General features: G+C 36.4%; 1 protein-coding gene across 1 annotated transcript in view; it reads left to right on the forward strand.

Annotated features, from left to right (window-relative positions):
- The window catches only part of LOC107666253 (unconventional myosin-VI-like), a 65,930-nt gene that overhangs the window by 17,670 nt on the left and 25,707 nt on the right, over positions 1-22,553 (forward strand). Inside the window, exons 8-24 of the mRNA XM_016457473.1 lie at positions 1,191-1,320; positions 1,454-1,559; positions 2,257-2,312; positions 2,420-2,517; positions 2,597-2,761; positions 3,125-3,205; positions 7,630-7,810; positions 9,163-9,307; positions 11,566-11,723; positions 12,507-12,598; positions 12,854-12,926; positions 14,185-14,312; positions 16,703-16,798; positions 17,044-17,214; positions 18,111-18,160; positions 19,983-20,190; positions 22,361-22,438. Coding sequence (XP_016312959.1) covers positions 1,191-1,320; positions 1,454-1,559; positions 2,257-2,312; positions 2,420-2,517; positions 2,597-2,761; positions 3,125-3,205; positions 7,630-7,810; positions 9,163-9,307; positions 11,566-11,723; positions 12,507-12,598; positions 12,854-12,926; positions 14,185-14,312; positions 16,703-16,798; positions 17,044-17,214; positions 18,111-18,160; positions 19,983-20,190; positions 22,361-22,438 — 2,016 coding nt within the window. The remainder of the gene's footprint in view (positions 1-1,190; positions 1,321-1,453; positions 1,560-2,256; positions 2,313-2,419; positions 2,518-2,596; positions 2,762-3,124; positions 3,206-7,629; positions 7,811-9,162; positions 9,308-11,565; positions 11,724-12,506; positions 12,599-12,853; positions 12,927-14,184; positions 14,313-16,702; positions 16,799-17,043; positions 17,215-18,110; positions 18,161-19,982; positions 20,191-22,360; positions 22,439-22,553) is intronic.

Raw genomic sequence — 22,553 nt, forward strand, 5'->3', positions numbered from 1 at the left:
GTTAATTCATTAGTTAACATAAACTGCCAATGAAAAATTCTTCTGAACATTCATTAATCTTAGGTATTCCAATGTTTAATAACAGGTTGTTAAAATCGAAAGTTGCAACGGTGTTATTTAATGAGCTAACATGAACTAAGACTTGTATTTTTTAAACAAAGATTAATAACTTCTGTAGCAAATGTAGCTATTGCTCATTGTGAATGTTAATGCATTAACTAAGGTTAACTAATGAGGTCTTATTGTAAAGTGATACCTATTGGTCTTTATAGTTCTTTTGCACTTTAATCTGTGTAAAACTTTTAACTTTATACATTTTTCTGTATTGCTTTATTGCATTTAAATGTTCAGTTATTTTTGTTATAAGAAAAAAGTTATTAAACCTGTTATACTGTATTATGACGGCACTTTAAAAAAAAACAAAACCTAAATGTAAATACCGCGATAATACCGCATACCGTGATAAAAGCATTAGCAATTAATCGCAACATGAAAAATTGATACCGGCATATCCCTACTCCCAAGAGAAAGGAAAAATTTAAATTGCATCATATGACCCCTTTAAGCTAAGCATTTTAAATTACACCCATAACCTAAATGTGTATAACAAATTGATTATCTGATGAATTAAAGCCTCTTTTAATGAAACTGCACTTAACATTTTTAACAGATTTGGGTCATTAAATCTTAAAAAAAAAAGCATGATATATTCAAATATTTTGCTTAACAATCACCTCAGGGCAGTGTAGGGCGTAGATCTCATTGGCAGGCATGCTTGCAGGTACGGAGCTGATGGGCATGTTATTGTCGTGCTCCAGTAGCCCTTATTAGCCTCTCACCTGAGAGACGGCGGTCCCACTGTCAGTGTACGCTCTTCAGCACAGTGCCCGAGCCTGTCAGGAGATGACCCAGCTAGCATGATTCACGTCTCAGATGACCCAGCTAATCCTGCTCAGACGCTATCAAGTTGCCCAATGCACTTAATTAGGTCCTGTGAGGTAGTGACGCTCCACACGGCGCAGCTAACCTGAAAGTATGATGCTTTGAATGACTGGTTAAAACATCAACAATTGTTGGGACTTCAGCCATTGATCTGTTTGTCCAAAATATGGAAGACTGCAAATACAAAATCACACGCATAACAATGAACATTTTAAATGTTCTCTGACCATGTGTGTATTTTATTTCAGACGTCTGTGGCTAACATCCTGATTGCTGTGAACCCGTATTTCGACATCCCTAAACTCTACTCCCCAGAGACCATTAAGAGCTATCAGGGACGCTCTTTGGGGACACTTCCCCCTCATGTCTATGCTATTGGTGAGTGGGCATTTGAACGTCTGTCTAATAGGACACTTGAGGATTCAGTTCTAAGTCTTTCTTTTGTAGTAATCTTTTTTTAGATGGCTACAGTGTTGACAGTGATTTTAAGAAACGTATGTCTCTGTCTCAGCGGATAAATCCTACAGAGACATGAGGGTTCTGAAGATGAGTCAGTCCATCATTGTGTCCGGTGAATCGGGTGCTGGAAAAACAGAAAACACTAAGTTTGTTCTCAGGTATGATAACTGTTAGTATTTTTATTGAATGACGAAAACACTTCAATTAATATTTCTCACATGCATACAGGGTCCACGTTTTTGCCATACCTGGCAGTAGTGGTGAAGTTAGGACAATATTTCTTTTTAGACATAAAAATATATTTTTTAATAAAAATTATAATTATAAAAAAATATTATGGCGTGCCTATGGAACTGTTCAAAAACATGAAAACCCATTGTGGTTTTCATTTTTGTGACTTGATATGAGGATTATTCAGGGAGCCTGAATAAACTTTTTCCAGTGATGTAATAGTGTTACACTACCATGCAAATTTTGGGGTCAGAAATGAATACTTTTATACAGCAAGGGTTCATTAAATCGGTCAAAAGTGACCAATAAAGATGTTTATAATGTTAAAGAAGATTTCTGTTTCAGATAAATTATTACACGCAACTATTTTAACAATGATAATAATAAGAAATGTTTCTTGAGCAGCAAATCAGCATATTAGAATGATTTCTGAAGGATCATGTGACACTGAAATGCAGCCTTGTTGAGACTTCTTTCAAAAGCATTGAAAAGTCTCACTGACCCAAAACGTTTGAATGGTAGCATGTTGCAGTGCTCAGTAATGTTACTGGTAAGTAAATATGTTTTGTGTTTTATTGAACAAGTTTTGTCATTTTCACCATGTCGTGATCTGCTTAATTTCAGGTATTTAACCACATCTTATGGAACATGTCAAGATATAGATGAGAGGATTGTTGAGGGTAGGTTCTCCAAAGACACTTTGAACTGGTTGTGTCTAGTGCAGTAATGTCTGCTTTTTGCATATGATGCAAAATCTGTTTTTAAATAATGTGTCTGTTCCGTGCAGCCAACCCCTTGCTTGAAGCTTTTGGAAATGCAAAGACTGTCAGGAACAACAACAGCAGCCGGTTTGGAAAGTTTGTGGAAATTCACTTTAATGAGAAGGTAAACTTTCTCTTACTCTGAAGGCTAGAGTGTGATCACTGTAAGACTTGGTTACTAATTGCGTTCATTGTGTCTTCAGAATGCAGTTGTGGGCGGATTTGTCTCGCACTATCTGCTGGAGAAGTCTCGGATTTGCATGCAGAGTGCAGAAGAGCGAAACTATCATATATTTTACAGACTTTGCGCAGGGGCATCCGAGGACATCAGGAACATGCTTCATCTCAACTCTCCGGACAACTTCCGGGTCAGTTTCCTGTGTATTGTGTGTGTCAGGAATCTGGAAAGCATTTTACCAAGCTTAGACACTCTGTTCAACAGGAAACCTTGAGACTTTGTGTTATAATTGGTGCAATGAAAGCAATCTGACAACTGTGACCATAGCAAACAGACTGTATCAAAGCACACAACTGCAGGAAGTGTCATTTGAACACATCAAATAAAATCCAATATGTGATTTCCAGGCCTTATATACAGTAAACATTAAATACGTGAGACCATGAAAATGGAGATGTACCACTAGATGGCATATTTGCTTTACAATGATTAGGAATGTATGTTTTGGTCTGATATATTAACTTCCCTCACTGTGTGTTTGTGTTTCACTCAGTATTTGAATCGTGGCTGCACCCGATACTTTGCAAACAAGGATTCAGATAAACAGATCATGCAAAACAGGAAAAGTCCTGAGGTACGTAGAATCATCTGTGTTTGGGAATCTCTGGGTCAGTAACTTGATGAGTCCGTGTCCTCCTTCCTGCATTCTGATACACATTTGTGGCAAATTTGACGTAATAAACAGCCCTAAGCTAAGCTGTAGTTAAGATTTCAGAATTGTTTTTGATGTATGATCAAATCCTTGCGTTTTTTTTGTTTGTGTAGTACAATTAAGACTAGAGGACATGCTGAATGAACAGACCTTGACCGCAGCCAGAATCTCTGCATTTGCAGGATCACTGTTTTGCCTCAAATTGAATTAGTTACCCTCGAAAATTAGTTCATGTCTTTGATGAATTATGTAAAGTGTAATAAATTCCAGCGTTGTTGTGTTGTGTTTGCACACAGCCCTCTCTGGAGACCAAGCCCATCAATTGATGTTATTGTTATCAAGGGCCATTATTATAAATCATCGTTGTGTTGAATCCCTCTGGAGGTGGTGAGATATTCATTAGCTGCTGTTTCTGTTGGTGCAGTAGTTCATTTGCTAGCTCAACACCGTCTGTTTCACTACATTTTCAGATGAAGATCTGAGATTAGTTTCTTACCCCATATTCGCAGATGGTACTTTTGTTGTTATTTTCTCAATTTTTTTTAATCATCCTTGAACACTTGAATATCATAATGAGTTTGGGTTGGTATTAGGATATTTATGCAATCCATTTTTAATTCTGAATCAACTGAGATTTATCTTCGCTCAGGCTCTGGTCCAAAACCTAGTGAGCAGTCTAGTGCTTATATAGGCAACAGCCTTTTAGGAATGAATCCTAACCAAGGAGCCTTATAAGTGACTGACTTGGAACTCTCTACAAAGGCAGGAAGTCTGCGCCATACAAACAGAACTCAAATTGACTTAACTGACAGTTTTTAATCTATCCAGTTTCAAATCTTATTCCAATCTAAGTCGTGAAATAATGAATACTTAATATTCATGGGTCCAATTCTCTACTCTTTCAATGGAGAATACTATCTCTACAGCCTTTTATGAGAACTGTATATTTATATTCAAATTTAAGCTAAGCTTTTAAAAAGTCACGGTGTCCCAGCCACCAATATTTTAACGATTCATAAAAGATGAATCACTGTATGGCCATCTGAGATTTTGGTTAGTACATGATTTTTCTGTAGTATTACAGCACACCGTGAGTGTATTTTAGCACCATTTATTCTTTGCTTTTGGCATCTGATAGAGGGTTTAGTCCCCGAAAATGGGGTTTAATGTGTGGCGTCCGACTTAGAGTTAGATTAGCATGCTGCTAAGCTAACAGCATCATACTCCAATAAGCATTAAAATACAAAGCACACACAAAAATTGTGTAAAATAGCCTAGTAAATTTGGTAACACTTTCTATGAAACCCATATTTATAATACATTATAAGGGTATTCCTAAGGCATTATAATGAATACAACATGCATTATAAAAACACTTATAATATGTTGTATCATCTCATGAATAATCATAACAACAATTATAATACATTGTAATACTTGCGCATTTGTGCTTATAACTTTTAAGAGTATGATTATTTATAACACACAATTAATACCATATTAAATCCACTTCATTTATAATGGATTATCTCATATCGTGACATTGTTTATTTAAGATCTGCACAGTATCTTACTACATATTGTGAGTGGTTAGGAGTGGTTGAGTGTTTTTGAGGGTTTCCTGTGAGGTTAATGTTAATTTAGCTGTTAGCTACAGGTGCATCTCAATAAATTAGAATGTCGTGGAAAAGTTAATTTATTTCAGTAATTCAACAACTTTTCCACGACATTCTAATTTATTGAGATGCACCTGCAGTTTAAGATCAGTTGTAATACCTTCAGATTTTTTTTATTATTAGATTACATTTTATTTTGATGGTCCCCTTAGTCTATTGACTATAAGCAACTTTGCAACTCCATGTCAACTAACTCTCATTAGAGTATTAGTAGACTTAGGTTAAGGTTAGGGTTGATAGAATAAGTTGACGTACTTGCAAAGTTGCTAATAGTCAGTTGAATGTCTGTTGGGGAACCATCAAAATAAAGTGTTAGCAGATATTTAGCAGACATACTACTAATACTCCAATGACTGCTAGTTGACATGTAGTTGGCTGCAGAGTTACTTATCAACAGATGTCTAAAGGGTACCATCAAAATAATCAAACTGATATTACAATAAAAATAGTTCAAAGCAAATGTAGATTTTTTTTAATATTACATTACATTTTATTTTGATGGTCCCCTTAGTCTATTGACTATAAGCAACTTCGCAACTACATGCCAACTAACTCTCATTTAGAGCATTAATAGACTTAGGTTAAGGTTATGGTTGGTAGAATAAGTCGACGTACTTAAAGAGTTGAATGTCTGTTGGGGAACCATCAAAATAAAGTGTTAGCAGATATTTAGCAGACATACTACTAATACTCCAATGACTGCTAGTTGACTTGCAAAGTTACTTATCAACAGTTGTCTAAAGGGTACCATCAAAATAACCATACTGATTATTATTACAATAAAATTAGTTCAATGCAAATGTGAACACATTCATCTGATCTGATATCTGATTTTATGGCTGTTTGAGAAACAAATATTATTTTTCTTATTATTTATAAGTGGTCTAACTCAAAGACCACTAACACAAAGACCACTTATAAATTATAAGACCACATTATAAAGCCTTTTGGATGTTTTCATGAAGACTTTGTATTTATCATTTTACAGTAAAAACCACTAATAATAAAAAAAAAAAAAGATGTACTAAGTTATTGTGCAGATCTTAAGCAATGGTAAGTTATGAGACTTATAATACATTATAACTATGGGGAATATAATTCATTGTAACTTAACTGGATGCAACTTGTTCATTGTGTGTTATAAATCATCATACTCTTAAAAGCTATAACCACAAATAAGTAAGTATTATAATACATTAATACTGTTGTTATGATTATTTATGAGATGATACGTTTTTTTATTTTTTATAATGCATTATTCATTGAATGAATGAATGAATGAATGATGCATTTATATAGCACTTTATTGTGTATTTTTGTACACCCAAAGCGCTTTACAATCATGTGGGGGGGGTCTCTTCTCAGCAGCCTTAAGAATACCCTTATAATTTATTATAAATACGGGCTTCATAGAAAGTGTTACTGTAAATTTTTTTAGAGATACTATTGAGAATTGAAAAAGATTTCAGTGTATTTATGATTTTGTTCCAATTAGCCATCTTGAATTGAACTCAGTGCATTCTGGGATTGCCAACTGAACAAAATATATATGCAAGGCTGCCTTAGAATTTGGCCAATACTATGTTTTTAAAGTGCCCAGTGTTTCTCAACCCTTTTGATTTCAAACCTCCCCTTCTCAAAGACTATATTCAAAGGCCCCCAAGATATTTTTCTTATCTACTGTATTCCATAATGACAAAGCTGCTCATTTTCTTATTTACAGAAAAAAGTAGAAATTTATTAAAGTAATCACAAACAACTTAAGAAATACAGTGTAATCTTACTTTTTTTTTATGTTTTAGGTTATTTTAAGGTTTTGTCATTGAAATCCTACCTATGTATGCTTTGAAACAGAGCACTACTTTTCTAGCCATTTTGTTTATTTTAGTAGTTTTCTAACTGAATATTATGTGTCTTTGCCTTCTCTGATCTTTTTAAAATTCAGGATCATAAGGTGATGTTTTACCAGTTGGCCTTTCTAAACGCTTTTCATGCTTTACGTTCTTCAACTTTCTGGGTTTCTGTGCATGAAATTAGTTATTAGTATGTGCATGGGTCTGCAAGCTAATATGCATGAGGCTTTCTGTGTGAAAAAAGTATTTTTGTAAGGGGTGCTTGTAGTTATGGGTATTAAACAGCGTTTAAGCTCTATTGTGGTCAGAGTGGTGTGATCTGCTTTGTCATCCGACTGCAGATTATCAGTACATCAGTGACGTAAAGGCATAGTTTGCCCAAAAATAAACAAAAATTCTGTCATCATTTACTCACTCTTGTATCCTTCAAACACAAAAAGAGATATTATGAAGAATGTTTATGTTGCTCTTTTCAATGCAACAGCAGCATAAAGCTTTCCTCAAACAGAAAATCATTCAAGTTTTGGACAAAGTGGGATTAATTGATGACAGAATTATATATATTTTTTGAATACGACTGTAAGAGAGAGTCAAAAAGGAAGTGCTGGCACACTGACCCTCAGGTGTGGTTTGTTTTCTTTTCTTTTCTTTTCCTCCTTCCTTCAATCAGAGATCTAGATCTGTATACAGCCCTTTCTGATCTCTGATTACAGCTGCTGTGCCACTGCATTTCCTTCTCAGGCACTTGCAGTGTGTGTGACGTATGGATAGTGTTGATTCTGGTACCGTGTGTCTTGATGGTCCGTTGTGTCTCTAGCACGGGAAGGTGGGTGCCCTGAAGGACCCTCTGCTGGATGACCTGGGAGACTTCAACAGGATGGTGGTGGCCATGAAGAAAATCGGCCTGGATGACACAGAGAAGCTCAATCTCTTCAGAGTGGTGTCTGGTGTCCTTCATCTCGGCAATATCGACTTTGAGGAGACAGGAAGCACCTCTGGTAGCCATTCATATAGCATCTGTAGAAAAATAGATTTAATGTCCTAACCCAGCATGATGTGACAAGTTTCAAGCATAAAGTAATTTTGTATCCTGCATTAAGTGACAAAATTTCCAATCAGCACATATTTGATGCTTCATATGCAACCAGTGAGATCTCACTCTATATCTATTGCAATAAAGCAGAACTAGAAACCAAACAGCTGATAAAATGTCTTGTGTCGTTTGCAATTATGCTGGTTAGGACAAAAAAGAGATGGGGTTTATTGCTTGTTGCTTTGTCATGTCATGCTTGGTTTAGAAGTATTTGGTTTCTATCAGGTTAAGAGACTTCAAAATATGACCAATTTTGCTTTTATACAGAATTTGCACCATCTGCGTTCAGTCAGGGAAGAAATTTTCACTGATGTCTGAAGTGTTATTTTATTATTTTCCGAGCTCATGCTCATGTTCTCTTCATTAAACTCCCTCACACTCACACTCATACACACACACCACACCCATCCCTCCTCCAACTCAAAAGACCTCATTAGAGAGCTGCTGTGGGGATAACAGGGCTCTTTCTAATGTTGCCAGACATGCATCCAGGATTTGTTTTCCTCTTCTGATGAAGGTACAACACCTTTTAACGCTCTGGCCTGCTCCATTTCTCTGCTCACAATGAGATACTTTTTAGCTGTAAAAGACGGAACCTGATGTTATAGAGGTCTTACAGGAGACCTGAAGACTATTGTGTATGAGCACATGTTTTTGAAAAGGGCTGAGATATGATAGAAGAGAGCAGGAGTGTGCTTTTATAGATTTGTTTACACACTTATAGCTCTTAGACAACACTGATGAGTCAAAGGCACAACTTTTTCTTTTTTTTGTATCTATTTTAATCTATTAGGAACATGTTTTTAATATATGAATTAAAATTATTTTTGATTTTGAATGAAAATGAAAAAAATGATAGTGATACAACTGTACTGATATGAAGAAAAAAGCCTCATTAAAATAATGAAATTCCTGTAAAGGAAATCTTTTTAAGTAGTTTGGCATAATCTTTTATTATGTGTAGAAGAATAATATTTTATTTAGGGGGGGAAAACCGTGAAAGTTTTATATTAAATATTATAAATATTTTTAAAACCTGAAATCCATATTATTGAGACCATATAAATAAAAAAAAATCAACGTCATAGAGGGTTTATATATACACACACACACACACAAACTTTTTTCAAAATACTAATTTCTAAATTCTAAATGTACATTGAAACGTTTATAAAGCTCTGCTGTCTAGACGCAGCATAAGAAACGTGATGAGCCACAGTTTAAAGATGAGCATTAAAAATTTTCATCTGGTCTCAGGTGGCTGCATTTTGAAGAACCAGACCAGTCAGACTCTTGAATACTGTGCCGAACTCCTGGGCCTGGACCAGGACGACCTGAGAGTCAGCCTCACCACCAGGGTCATGCTGACCACTGCAGGGGGCGCCAAAGGCACAGTCATCAAGTGAGTGACCCCACACGTTTACCTTAACATCTGCTCAGCCACTGACCCTCCGGCAGCCTGATTTGTTTTGTCCAAATGAGGATCAAAAGATGACCAAAAAGTCACCACAGATCCCTGCTTGGTATTTTCCACACTCTCCTCACATCTCAATCTTCCCCGCGATGCAAAACGTCTTCTAGTATTACATTTCATCATTTCACCCCATTCGCATTCACATAACTGTTAAATGAATTCTCCGGTCACGCCCTCACAGATAAGAGGAGAGCTGAAAATAGCTATTCATAGCTTTTCCATTAGAGATATGGTCAGTATAATCAAATGTGGCATAGACTAAATTGGCTGAGAGTCCGTAATAGTCTAGTTGCCATCCAAAGACTTCTGCATTTAAACGGACGTATTTCTTTTTATTGATTACGTAACAGAGAAGGCCTTTCACGAATAGGCTGAGGTACCAAGCAGCTTTTTCCACAACGCTCCACTACTTTTTAAAGATAAGTCTCAGGTTTGCAATTTTGTGAAACAAAAGCCCAGGTCTTCTCAGCTTTCTCCATGCAAAACCCACAGTCCAATTACTGCACAAGCCTGTTGTCGGTAGAGAAATGGGAAAAACTCGATTGCCTCGATCGAATCGTAATGCTCCGTTCTTCGTCGCCCAGGTGGGGTTTTATATTCGGTGCTGTCTGAATGATAGGCCAGCGCTCGGTGGATTAATATTTAACCAAGCACAGATGCTAGACTGGGAGTGTTTGCACTGCATGAATAATGGATGTTTGTCTGAGGGAGTGGCCTGGGGTCTTTTAGGTATGATGAGAATCAAAGTCGCAAGAGGTTTCACTGCCCTCCTCATTTGACTGCGAACAGATGCACAACCACGTACATATGCAGTATGTGTTTTATGGAAAATTATGGAGACTGTATTCAAACAAGGCTACACTGACCCTTGCAATTCACACTGCTAAACACCGGAGAGGGCAGCAGCTTGTGCCTGACAGAGCTTCATTTCAGAGGTGTATTGTGATTTTTAAATATCAGTTAAACGCAACAAAGCAGGTGACATTGAGAAGGAAGAGCGCAGCAGCCTCTCGACACGCATGCTATGGAGGGAATACACTAATAGCATAAAAGCGAGTTAATGAAAAGCAATTTCGCAGACTAAAGATCGTAGAGATTATTGTGAGCCAGGTCCAGCTTTTATTAACTGTGCAGGCAATAAGAGTCACACAGCAGGTATTCCCACAGCGAAGAAGGTTTTATCATCCAGTTCTGGAGTTTCAGTTCACTGGTCTCCGTATGCCTCCTGAGGATAGTGGGGAGCCATTGTGTCTTGTGATTATGAGCTGCTTTGCTTTAACAGGCGTGTGTTATAGAGATTTATTGTGTTTTCATGTAATATCGCTGTGCTGCTCCATTTCAAGCCCTTTAAGCTTCACCGGGATTTCAAGTGCTGTTTGTTCTATGTGTATACATTTATCAAAGTTACCACTGCAAAATAAGTACGAATTGAACCTCTTCCCTGTACTGTTTTCAGTTGAATTATGCAATTAATCTGCAGGAGAACCATTAAGTTGTTTTTTTATACACTTGATGAACAACAAAGCAGAAAAGGAAGATGTTGTCATGAAGGATGTTTTTGTGTTAAAAGTAGTCTAGGCCGTTTAGACCCAGTTATTTGCATGCCATAAACATATTTTCTTGCATAGTTTTAGGAATAGTGGTCTTTGGGGGACTCATGTAACTGTCAGTTTTGGAAGAAAAAAAAAACAAGAACTTTCTTTCAGCACTCTGCAGAGCAGAAAATTGTCCCAATTTACCTTCGTCCCCATAAATACAAGCCCCCCCCCCCCCAAAAAAAAGATCTCTTGTACATCATTGCCAAACAATTTCACTAATGTTAAAATTTTAGTCTGTAGCAGCTTTAATTATATTCGTTTGTCTTCTGTCTAACTGTAGAAACCTCTATTGTCAGGTCAAATAAAGTTAGAGAAGATTTTTTTTCAGCAGCCTTGAGCATTTGCAATCATAATGGAATTGAGAGGAAAATAAATTATATTTTGACTCCAAATTATTTCTCGTTGGCGTTCTGCTTTCCCCTAAAGTGTTTTATTTACACATTTTGCTTGGAGTGGTAAAACAGCAACTGTCTTAAGAGTGCAAAGTTGGACGAAGTAAAACAGAATGGACATGTATTGATGAGGTGGCATTAGCAAAAGCCCTGGCCCAGATTTTGACTCCTCCTGTCCCACTTTGCTCCTCTCCAGGGTGCCGCTGAAGGTGGAACAGGCCAACAATGCCCGCGATGCCCTCGCCAAAGCCGTTTACAGCCGGCTCTTTGATCATGTGGTCAAACGGGTCAACCAGTGCTTCCCCTTTGATACGTCCTCCAACTTCATCGGCGTGCTGGACATCGCTGGCTTTGGTAAGGCTGTGTGATATCTGCAGTGGACGGGTCACATTGCCTTAACACTGATTTCAGTGGTTCTTTAATGTTCAAACATATCAACTAGATGCATATGAGATATGAGACAACCTTATTTAATGATTTAATGATTATTCGTCTTAATTACATATTTTTAAAAATTTATGTAGATACGGAGCTATTTTGACTTGCGTGAAGTTATTGAAAAAAATATTATTTAAGATGTCAAAATTATTTGTCAAAAATGATTGAAAATCAAGATAAAAAAAGACAGAAATGCACTTACAATTTCTAAATATAATAATAATATATTAAAAAGAGCTAAAAAATAAAAATACACTTGTGATTAAAGTCCATGAGGTAATCCATGTCCATGCAATACAGTAGATGTCTATGGAGTAAGCATATTTCCATTACAAGTGCCTAACTGTAAAAATTGTTATTTTTTTTGGTTTTTACGAACTGAAATTATGTACCTTTGTAACTGACAGCAGCAGATTCTGTCTGTTAATAGAGGTTAACTTGTATCTAACCTGGAATATTCCATTAATGCTAAACTTTAAAATAAACTTGGTATGGGATATGAGTCATTGAATATAACAGACGAAGTGATTCATTAGCTATTAGCTTGTCTTATGCAGAAATAAGGTTGAGAATATGCAGTAGGATTAATGATAGTTAGCTCTCACTAACGGTGTCTCTGAAATAGTGTAACTGTTAAATGCTTTTAGAGATATACCTAGTGCATGAATCACAGAATGCTTTTTTTATATTCCTGTTCAGAGTATTTTGAGCACAACAGCTTCGAGCAGTTCTGCATCAACTATTGTAACGAAAAGCTGCAGCAGTTTTTTAATGAACGTATACTGAAAGAGGTGAGTCATCAGTGTTATTGGGATTTGTAGTATTGATCAGTGAATCATAACTATGCCCTTCTTAAAACTGACGCATGAAGCCATTTCATCTGTATACTTTTTTCTTTGCAAGCACACAACTGTTCCGATTTAATGATTCCAGTTTAACTTCTTTTGAGACGTTCTTGTTCCAGCAGATTAAGTTAAAATTAAGCATTTTCCCACTTTCAGCAAAAACGATGCACTTTATCTTTTGTTGTTTTTTTTTCTCCCCAGGAGCAAGAGCTGTATCAGAAAGAAGGCCTGGGAGTGAATGAAGTTCATTATGTTGATAATCAGGACTGCATAGGTCAGTGTCCCTTTGGCTGTGAATAACAATGTCATTCCTCCATTCCATTCATTACGGGATGCACTATGGCCCATTGACACCAACTTAAATATAATGAAGTCCTCCGCACGTAGAAATGCTATGGTCTCTAAACCCAATGTGCTACAGCACAAATGTAATTTCTTCTCAAATTCTGACCTTCAAAGGTCAAAAAACTGTTCCCAGATGACAAAACATAGTTATTTGTATACATCGCCATGTCTGTTGCTGTCTGGACAAATCATGCCGAAGATGAATATTCCAGCAGAAATCCATGCTGGGTGCCTGAGATAACACAGGAATGAATCCTGGGAGAAACCTCTCTTGAGCTCTCTGGAGAGGGTTTAGGAGATAAGATGAAGAGCTCGCACTGTTTTAGTTTTTTGATGCCGGCTTTAAAGGTGATCACTTGAGCAGTGCAGTCTGACCCAAATCACCCTGTCAGAAACAGAAAGTCAGTTCAATCTCAGGACACACAGTGAAATCTTCACCCGGTTCACTGAATGCAAATACCATCACCAGACCGAACAGTGCTGTCTGGAGGTATCAGAACCAATGCCTTTTACCTTTTTAGTCGGTCAGTATTTTAACGCCTAACGACTTATTGAAGATCTTCCTCGTATGTATTGCAAAAGAAACCACCTCTTTTTTTTTTTTTTTTTGCCCAAGCTGTCAAATCTTAACGGCTTGTGTGAGTTTGCACAGTATGCAGGTGGCTTAACATAACATCTCACTTCTGAAGCGGCGCAAAAAGCAGGCACAAAAACCCTTGCATATCGCAGATGTCACTTCTTTTCCAAAGGGAAAAACTCACTTTCCTTTCGCCAGCTCTGCTTTTCCTAATTCTCTCGATAGTGATGCAACACATGTCCTTGTGACTTCCAAATGGACGCATAGGTCCTTTCCCTGCATGTCTCCTCATCAATCACCTCACAATTATACTCGGGTGTCTGCTCATGCAAATACATGACTGCGCTTGCATCCGCACCTCTCTCACCTGCGCATGTCTCTGATGAATTATGCATATGATGGATGCCTTCGCACTGATTATCAAATAGGTCCATGTGTGCCTACAGAATTTGCATTCGTCCATTAAACTTGCTGAGTTCTACTTCACTTTGGGTAATACCTTCGGCGGGGGGATTGAATATATTAATTTACTATTCAACTCAAATTCATTCACATGAAAAGTTTCTGTCGTCAGTCCCAAACTTCTGTCTGTGACTTTACTGCTTTGCAGATCTGGTTGAGGCAAAGCTGGTGGGTATTTTGGATATTCTGGATGAGGAGAACCGTCTTCCCCAGCCTAGTGATCAGCACTTTGCAGAGGCGGTTCACAGCAAGCACAAAGATCACTTCCGTCTCACTGTAGGATATGGTTTGGTTCATTCCAACAGCCAATACAGTATAGCAAAGAAAAAAAACTTAAACCACCAGCCTGCAGGATAGTTTCATACTGCCCCTCAGTAGTTAATAGTTTATCCTTCGTTCTGGACCACAGGTCAGTTTTTTCACTTTCTGCATTTTCATCTGACCTTCAGTGTCAACATGTACATATCTTAAGGGATTGTTAAAGAGTAGCCTAATATTTAGAGGAAGATGGATCATGGGAATTTTGCATAACGTTTACTGGAGATCTTTTCAATTCAGTGCCTTATTCATATGGCATGTTTTCCCTGTATGCTCAAAACGGTTTAGAAAGATTTTCTGTCTCTCTTCCCCCCCCCTCTTTTTTTTTTTTTTTTTTGCCCAAGCTGTCAAATCTTAACGGCTTGTGTGAGTTTGCACAGTATGCAGGTGGCTTAACATAACATCTCACTTCTGAAGCGGCGCAAAAAGCAGGCACAAAAACCCTTGCATATCGCAGATGTCACTTCTTTTCCAAAGGGAAAAACTCACTTTCCTTTCGCCAGCTCTGCTTTTCCTAATTCTCTCGATAGTGATGCAACACATGTCCTTGTGACTTCCAAATGGACGCATAGGTCCTTTCCCTGCATGTCTCCTCATCAATCACCTCACAATTATACTCGGGTGTCTGCTCATGCAAATACATGACTGCGCTTGCATCCGCACCTCTCTCACCTGCGCATGTCTCTGATGAATTATGCATATGATGGATGCCTTCGCACTGATTATCAAATAGGTCCATGTGTGCCTACAGAATTTGCATTCGTCCATTAAACTTGCTGAGTTCTACTTCACTTTGGGTAATACCTTCGGCGGGGGGATTGAATATATTAATTTACTATTCAACTCAAATTCATTCACATGAAAAGTTTCTGTCGTCAGTCCCAAACTTCTGTCTGTGACTTTACTGCTTTGCAGATCTGGTTGAGGCAAAGCTGGTGGGTATTTTGGATATTCTGGATGAGGAGAACCGTCTTCCCCAGCCTTTTTTTTACATACATCCTCATTATTCATCATAACCTATAGGCTAATTGAATACATAGGCCTGTATTCAAAAAATATACAGTGTAATTCAGATGTATCTCTTTGTCTGGGATTCATCTGATTTGTCATTATTTAATTATTCAACTAAATTGTCAAAATGCATACATTTACTATGAGGAGAACCGTCTTCCCCAGCCTAGTGATCAGCACTTTGCAGAGGCGGTTCACAGCAAGCACAAAGATCACTTCCGTCTCACTGTAGGATATGGTTTGGTTCATTCCAACAGCCAATACAGTATAGCAAAGAAAAAAAACTTAAACCACCAGCCTGCAGGATAGTTTCATACTGCCCCTCAGTAGTTAATAGTTTATCCTTCGTTCTGGACCACAGGTCAGTTTTTTCACTTTCTGCATTTTCATCTGACCTTCAGTGTCAACATGTACATATCTTAAGGGATTGTTAAAGAGTAGCCTAATATTTAGAGGAAGATTCAGATGTATCTCTTTGTCTGGGATTCATCTGATTTGTCATTATTTAATTATTCAACTAAATTGTCAAAATGCATACATTTACTTGAATGTTACAGAATGTTTAATTTAGTATTTCACGTTACTGACACTTAAAAAAATCATAAAAATGTGTTTTTATGTACGTAGGGGGGCTCTTTTGCCCTAGATAGGGAGTCATCTTACCACAGTGGGGAAAGATGGCCTTTTTCCTGATTTTTAATGTTGTGTTATAAGAATTAAATTAGCAATTATTTCCATTAATCATTAATCCTAAATAATATATTGGATGAAGCATCATTATCCTGTTATCCATACTAATGTTGTTTCCAAATATGTTACAGTTTAGCAATAAATTCACACCTTAAAGGGATAGTTCACCTTCAGTTGCTGGTCCCCATTGACATGCATAGTGTTTTTTTTCTTCTCCATACTATGGAAGTCAGTGGGGACCAGCAACTGAAGGCGAACTATCCCTTTAAATATTTCCATGTGGCTTATTACAACAAACATGTCTTATGCTAAAATTAAATAATACATTAAATTAAATATAAACTACAAATATGCATAGTGTATATTTTTTGGCATTAAATTAGGCTACTGAAACTTAATGTGCTTGAAAATGCAATGGCACAATGCATAATTAGGCTACATTTTCTTTATGTAAAATTGTGTTTGTTACTTTATTTCTTTTGATTTATGTGGTTAAATATGACCAGGGCATTTCTTGGTAGTTTTTAATGTGATTCACCCTGACAGTCCAATCAATGTCAAGACCCAAATATGAAGGAAGTAGTAAAAATACAGCTGCAAAGATGGATTTTGCTGAAAATTTAATTCTGTGTGTGTTGGTTTTTCAGGTGCCCAGGAAGTCAAAGCTTACAATCCACCGGAATTTGAGAGATGATGAAGGCTTCATCATAAGACATTTTGCTGGCGCTGTATGCTATGAGACTGTAAGGTCCCAATTCACTTAGTTCATTCTGAATCCCTTTTTGTATGGAAACCATCTTATTGTTTTAGTTCTGTAACGTGACAATGTTTAACATAAGTTAATTAATTTCTGCCACACTGTAAAAACAATTGGGGCCTTGGGGGAATCCCTTTGGTAAAGTTGTTGGTTTTTTTGTGAGGTTGACTTTGTGTTTATTTCTGTGCCCTGTGGGTTTTGTGTGTGTGTATGGTGTATGTGTGTGAGCAGACCCAGTTTGTAGAGAAGAATAATGACGCCCTCCACATGTCTTTGGAGAGCCTGGTGTGCGAGTCGAAGGACAAGTTTGTCCGGGATCTCTTTGAGAACAACTCCAATTCCAAGGACTCAAAGCAGAAGGCTGGCAAACTCAGCTTTATCAGTGTGGGAAACAAATTCAAGGTGAATCTGTCCTTTAGCTTTACATTACTATTCTCCTGATAGTCAGGTGACACATTTTATCAAAGTTGTTAACAGGCCTGAAGATAGGACAAAAAAAAAATTAAGGTCTCAAAACTACAGGCTTTCCTCAGATTAGGAGTTCCTCAAATGTTTGTCTTTAGACCGCTGTAGATTTTGTTTTGTGGGGCTTGCTATGTTGTTTTCTTTTTGTTCCTCTTGGTAGTTTTGTGAGAGACGTTTTACCTTTTACCTGGTGATCTAATTCCTTTCCTTCTAAAATTTGCCCTTTCTCCGTCTTCCTCTCTTAGACCTTCTCCTGTTTCTTCAGCCTTTCCCTGTGAAAAGTTCTGGGGCTGAAATAAATATGTAAAGAGAAACAAGGAAAAAAAGTGAAAAAACTGAAGCTTTTGTAGGGTAAGCCTGGCTGAAATATTCAGTGCCGGCACCACAGGGTAACCTGCAACCTCATAAACAAATGCAGATCTTAGTTTTCTCCCACCCTTCTCTTCAAACCTCTTTCACCCACTTGGTCCATTGCCATGTCTTTGTGCCAGTGTGGCTGCCACATTTTTGGTCTCTGTTGTAGTTGTTTGTCATGAAATCATACACATGGAATTTATACATTAAGAGAACCTTCACTGTAAACACATCACCATGCCATTTATGTCACCATTATATACTGAATTTGTAGAAAAGATCTTCACAGTTGGACTAATACCGGCATAATGTATGACTGTAACTTCCTGTGTGTGTCAAAATGTGTGATACCATTTGCATGGCAGCACAATTCTACAACTGTGTGTAAACTGATTTTTATTTTTTTTTTACGAAAAGATACTCTTAATTAAAATGTACAGTACTCACTCTCACATTTAATTTCTGATTAACTTTCATAGACCCAACTGAACCTTCTACTGGAAAAGCTACGCAGTACAGTGAGTAATGGGTTATTTACTCATTTTAAAAACGTTGGCCACTTGTTTTGGTTATTACTGAGTGTGTCTAATGCATGCCGCAAACCAGGCGGCACAGCAAATGATGCAACGTGACAGTTGCTGATTTATGGCACTAGTAAAGTGACACATTAAAATGAACAAAATATGCTTGTTTGCTTTGCATGTCAGGCTGTCTAAGTTGGCCATTCTTGGCCAGAATATGCTGTATGGACCCTTTTCACAGACTGTGCAATGATGCAAAAAAGTAAATCTAGCTATTGTTTTTTATATTTTATTTTGTTAAATGATTTAATGCATATATTTAACACCGTAAGATATATTATCCTGGTATTTAATAACAAACAAAAAAAGTCAATGCTGCTATAATTAATTATTATTTATTTATTTATTTTTAAAATACAGCTGCTAAGCAAGTGGCTGTAAATTTGACGTCTTTGTCTCTTTTGATTGTTGCAATTTATCTCTGTTTTTGTTTTCTTCCTCTTTTGCAATTTCGTAGAAACACAATAGTGTTTATTTTTTATTTTATTTGCTGTTGCCGAAAATATTGTCTTTCATTTACACTAACGTTTAAACATTTGGGTCAGTAAGATTAAAGAAAAAAAAACATTTATTCAGCAAGGATGCATTTATTTTAAAGTGACTAAAGATATTTTTAATGTTACAGACGTTTTATTCACTATTTCAAATAAATGCTGTTCTTTTGAACTTTCTATTCAGCAAAGAATCCTGAAAAAAGTATCACGGTTTCCAAAGATGTTAAGCAGCACAACTCTTTTCAACTGACAATAATTGGAAAATTTCTTGAGCACCAAATCAGCATATGTGACCCTGGACCACAAAACCAGTCACAAGTTAGTCGTTATCTGAAAGTCATTATCTGAAAGCTGAATAAATAAGCTTTCCATTGATGTATGGTTTGTTATGATAGGACAATATTTGGCCGAGATACAACTTTTTGAAAATCTGGAATCTGAGGGTGCAAAAAAATCAAAATATTGAGAAAATCACCTTTAAAGTTGTCCAAATGAAGTTCTCAGCAATGCATATTACTAATCAAAAATGTAGTTTTCATATATTTACGGTAGGAAATTTACAAAATATCTTCATGGAACATGATCTTTACTTAATATCCTAATGTTTTTTGGCATAAAAGAAAAATCGATAATTTTGACCCATACAATGTTTTTTTGGCTATTGCTACAAATATACCCCAGTGACTTAAGACTGGTTTTGTGGTCCAGGGTCACATATTAGAATGATTTCTGAAGGATCATGTGACACTGAAGACTGGAGTAATGACCGCTGAAAATTTAGCTTTGCCATCACAGGAATAAATTAGATTTTAAAATGTATTAAATTTAAAAAACTTATTTTAAATTGTAATAATATTTCTCAATATTACTGTTTTTACTGCATTAAAATTCAATATAAGTTCCCAATTCATTTCACTGCACTTGTGGTAATGCTTCAAATATTTCAATTTAAGAAAACCTGTCACAAATATACAGCACTCATCAGTCGCAAGCTCCGTTTTAAAACAAATCCCGATATTGCCTATGGTGCGGCCATATTAAATGTGAGCTCCACTGATTACCACAAGAGTTTTTGAAGGTTGCGGTTATTGCTTTTTATAGGCTGTTAGCAAAGTTTTAGAAATAAACTTTCAGGCAAGAGATATAAGAAAAGTATATCCTAGCCAATTAGTTCGATACTTTTGACCTTTGTTGACTAGTCGTGCACCACATGACATAAATGTAGACTCATCAACTACAGTACTTGCCTAGTAGCAAGTAAGTACTACTTAGTAAGTTCTAAGTGTCCCAGTTTATACTCCTATATATATATATATATATATATAATACTCTGTACTTCTCTTCTCCTCTCAGGCATGGTATCAGTGCTGGACCTGATGCAGGGTGGCTTCCCCTCCCGAGCTCCGTTTCATGAGCTTTACAACATGTACAAGCAGTACATGCCCAACAAGCTCACAAGGCTTGATCCTCGACTTTTTTGCAAAGTAAACCTCTATTGTTTATTTTTATCTTGATCGTTGCATCTAAAATTAATAATAGCTCATTCTATTCTTATTGTTATTCACCTAATGTTCTTGTGTACATAATTAGGATTAGTATGATATATGGTGGCTAGGTGGATTATTTTTTAGAAAAAACTACATGGCCTTTCATATCCATGTGCCAAAGCACGCACAGAGTAATCCCTCATTGATTTCCATGATAAATGATAGTGGTTTATCATCGGTAGTTACAGATGCATTTGAAAGTCAAATTGCATTTTAATCATACACCCGTGGTTAAATATAAAGTATTTACTTCATCATAAAATGTACAATTAGATCCTACACTAATACAGTATATGAGCAGGCTGCAATTTAATGATTGATTGCAGTTATTGAAAATTACTTCTTTATTTTGATGATTGCATCATGCTTGTAATGCAATGTCTAGAGTATAATGAAGGTTTAACAATAGGTCATTAAAATTCAATAAATGTAGCTTTGGTGAGCATAAAAAACGTATAAAAAATACATTAAATTATTATTTTTTTTAAAAACTTGCTTCTGAATGACAGTGTACCTCTAAAATTTTATCCTGCTGTAGTTTATTTCTGTTTCAATCCTGCATATGCGAAAAGGGTCCAGTGTAGACCAGATCCTACACCATTTAGTCAAAGGTCTTGTCATGCTGACTATAAATAATATAATCTCTTCTCCTCTCAGGCATGGTATCAGTGCTGGACCTGATGCAGGGTGGCTTCCCCTCCCGAGCTCCGTTTCACGAGCTTTACAACATGTACAAGCAGTACATGCCCAACAAGCTCACAAGGCTTGATCCTCGACTCTTTTGCAAAGTAAACCTCTATTGTTTTTGATCTTGATTTGCATCTAAAATTAATAGCTCTTTCTATTCTTATTGTTATTCACATGATGTTCTTGTGTATATAATTAGGATTAGTATGATAGATGATGGCTAGCTGGATTATTTTTAGAAAAGGCTATATGACCTTTCATATCCATGTGCCAAAGCACACACAGAGTAATCCCTCATTGATTTCCATGATAAATGATAGTGGTTTATCATCGGTAGTTACAGATGCATTTGAAAGTCAAATTGCATTTTAATCATACACCCGTGGTTAAATATAAAGTATTTACTTCATCATAAAATGTACAATTAGATCCTACACTAATACAGTATATGAGCAGGCTGCAATTTAATGATTGATTGCAGTTATTGAAAATTACTTCTTTATTTTGATGATTGCATCATGCTTGTAATGCAATGTCTAGAGTATAATGAAGGTTTAACAATAGGTTTTTTTTATTCCTGTCAGGCCCTTATTTTGGATTTTCACATATTTTAGGAGCATTTTTTTATGTCTGAAAATGTATTTATATTTTTCTTTAAATGTTGTTTTTCCCCAAAAACCCAAAAAACTGTTTGCAACAATTTATGTTTTTCATTTGCAACAACAGCTGGAAATCTTTACCTCTATAATGTAACTCTTTGACAGCTATAATCTTCATAAACACTTTTGCTGGAAAGTGGTATAAGTTGCAAAACATTACTACCTCGGTTACAGTGTGGTCATGTTTTTTTTGGATCTGTTTGGTATTTCTGAGCTGTCAGTGACAAATCTGAATTATTTACTGGCTCATTGGAAAGGAAAAGTCTTTTAAAAGTCTATTTTCTAATTCTTAGAAATGTGTTACTTAGATAATGAAAAATCAGGCATTTAGTTTGGATTAGCATATTTTAGGAACATATTTGCTTTATAAATGTCATTTTAAAACGGTTTACAACTATTTGTGTTTTTCATTTGCAATACCAGCTGGAAATTTTTCCACTATAATGTAACTCTTTAACAGCTACAAACTTCATAAACACTTCAGCTGCAAAGTGGCAGAAGTCGGAAAACATTACTGACTTGTTTATTGTTTTCAAATCATTCTGATTCTAACTCACAAGTTACTCTTGCAATAATATTAAAAACAGCACAGAAAACCAAATGTTTAAGTTTCCAAGGCATGAAAACATCAAATGTAACATCATTGAAACAGAAGAGTGTAAGCACTGGCCTGAGGCCATCATGCCATTCTTATTGATCTCTGATAGGCATTTAATAAAGTACGCATTCCGCTGTCTTGATTGTATTGTCTCCTTCTGCAGGCTCTGTTTAAAGCACTTGGCCTCAACAAGAATGATTACAAGTTTGGCTTGACCAGGGTTTTCTTCCGCCCTGGGAAGGTAATAATTTCTTATGATATTTCTTATGAGGGTTGGAATAATACAAGACTGTTAAAACTGCTATACTGTTTCATTAAGCTGGCACACATGGGAACCTCGTAAATTCAGCTATATA

This window comes from Sinocyclocheilus anshuiensis, unplaced genomic scaffold, assembly GCF_001515605.1.
Source record: "Sinocyclocheilus anshuiensis isolate Anshui unplaced genomic scaffold, SAMN03320099.WGS_v1.1 scaffold936, whole genome shotgun sequence".
In the NCBI taxonomy this organism is placed as follows: Eukaryota; Metazoa; Chordata; class Actinopteri; order Cypriniformes; family Cyprinidae; genus Sinocyclocheilus; species Sinocyclocheilus anshuiensis.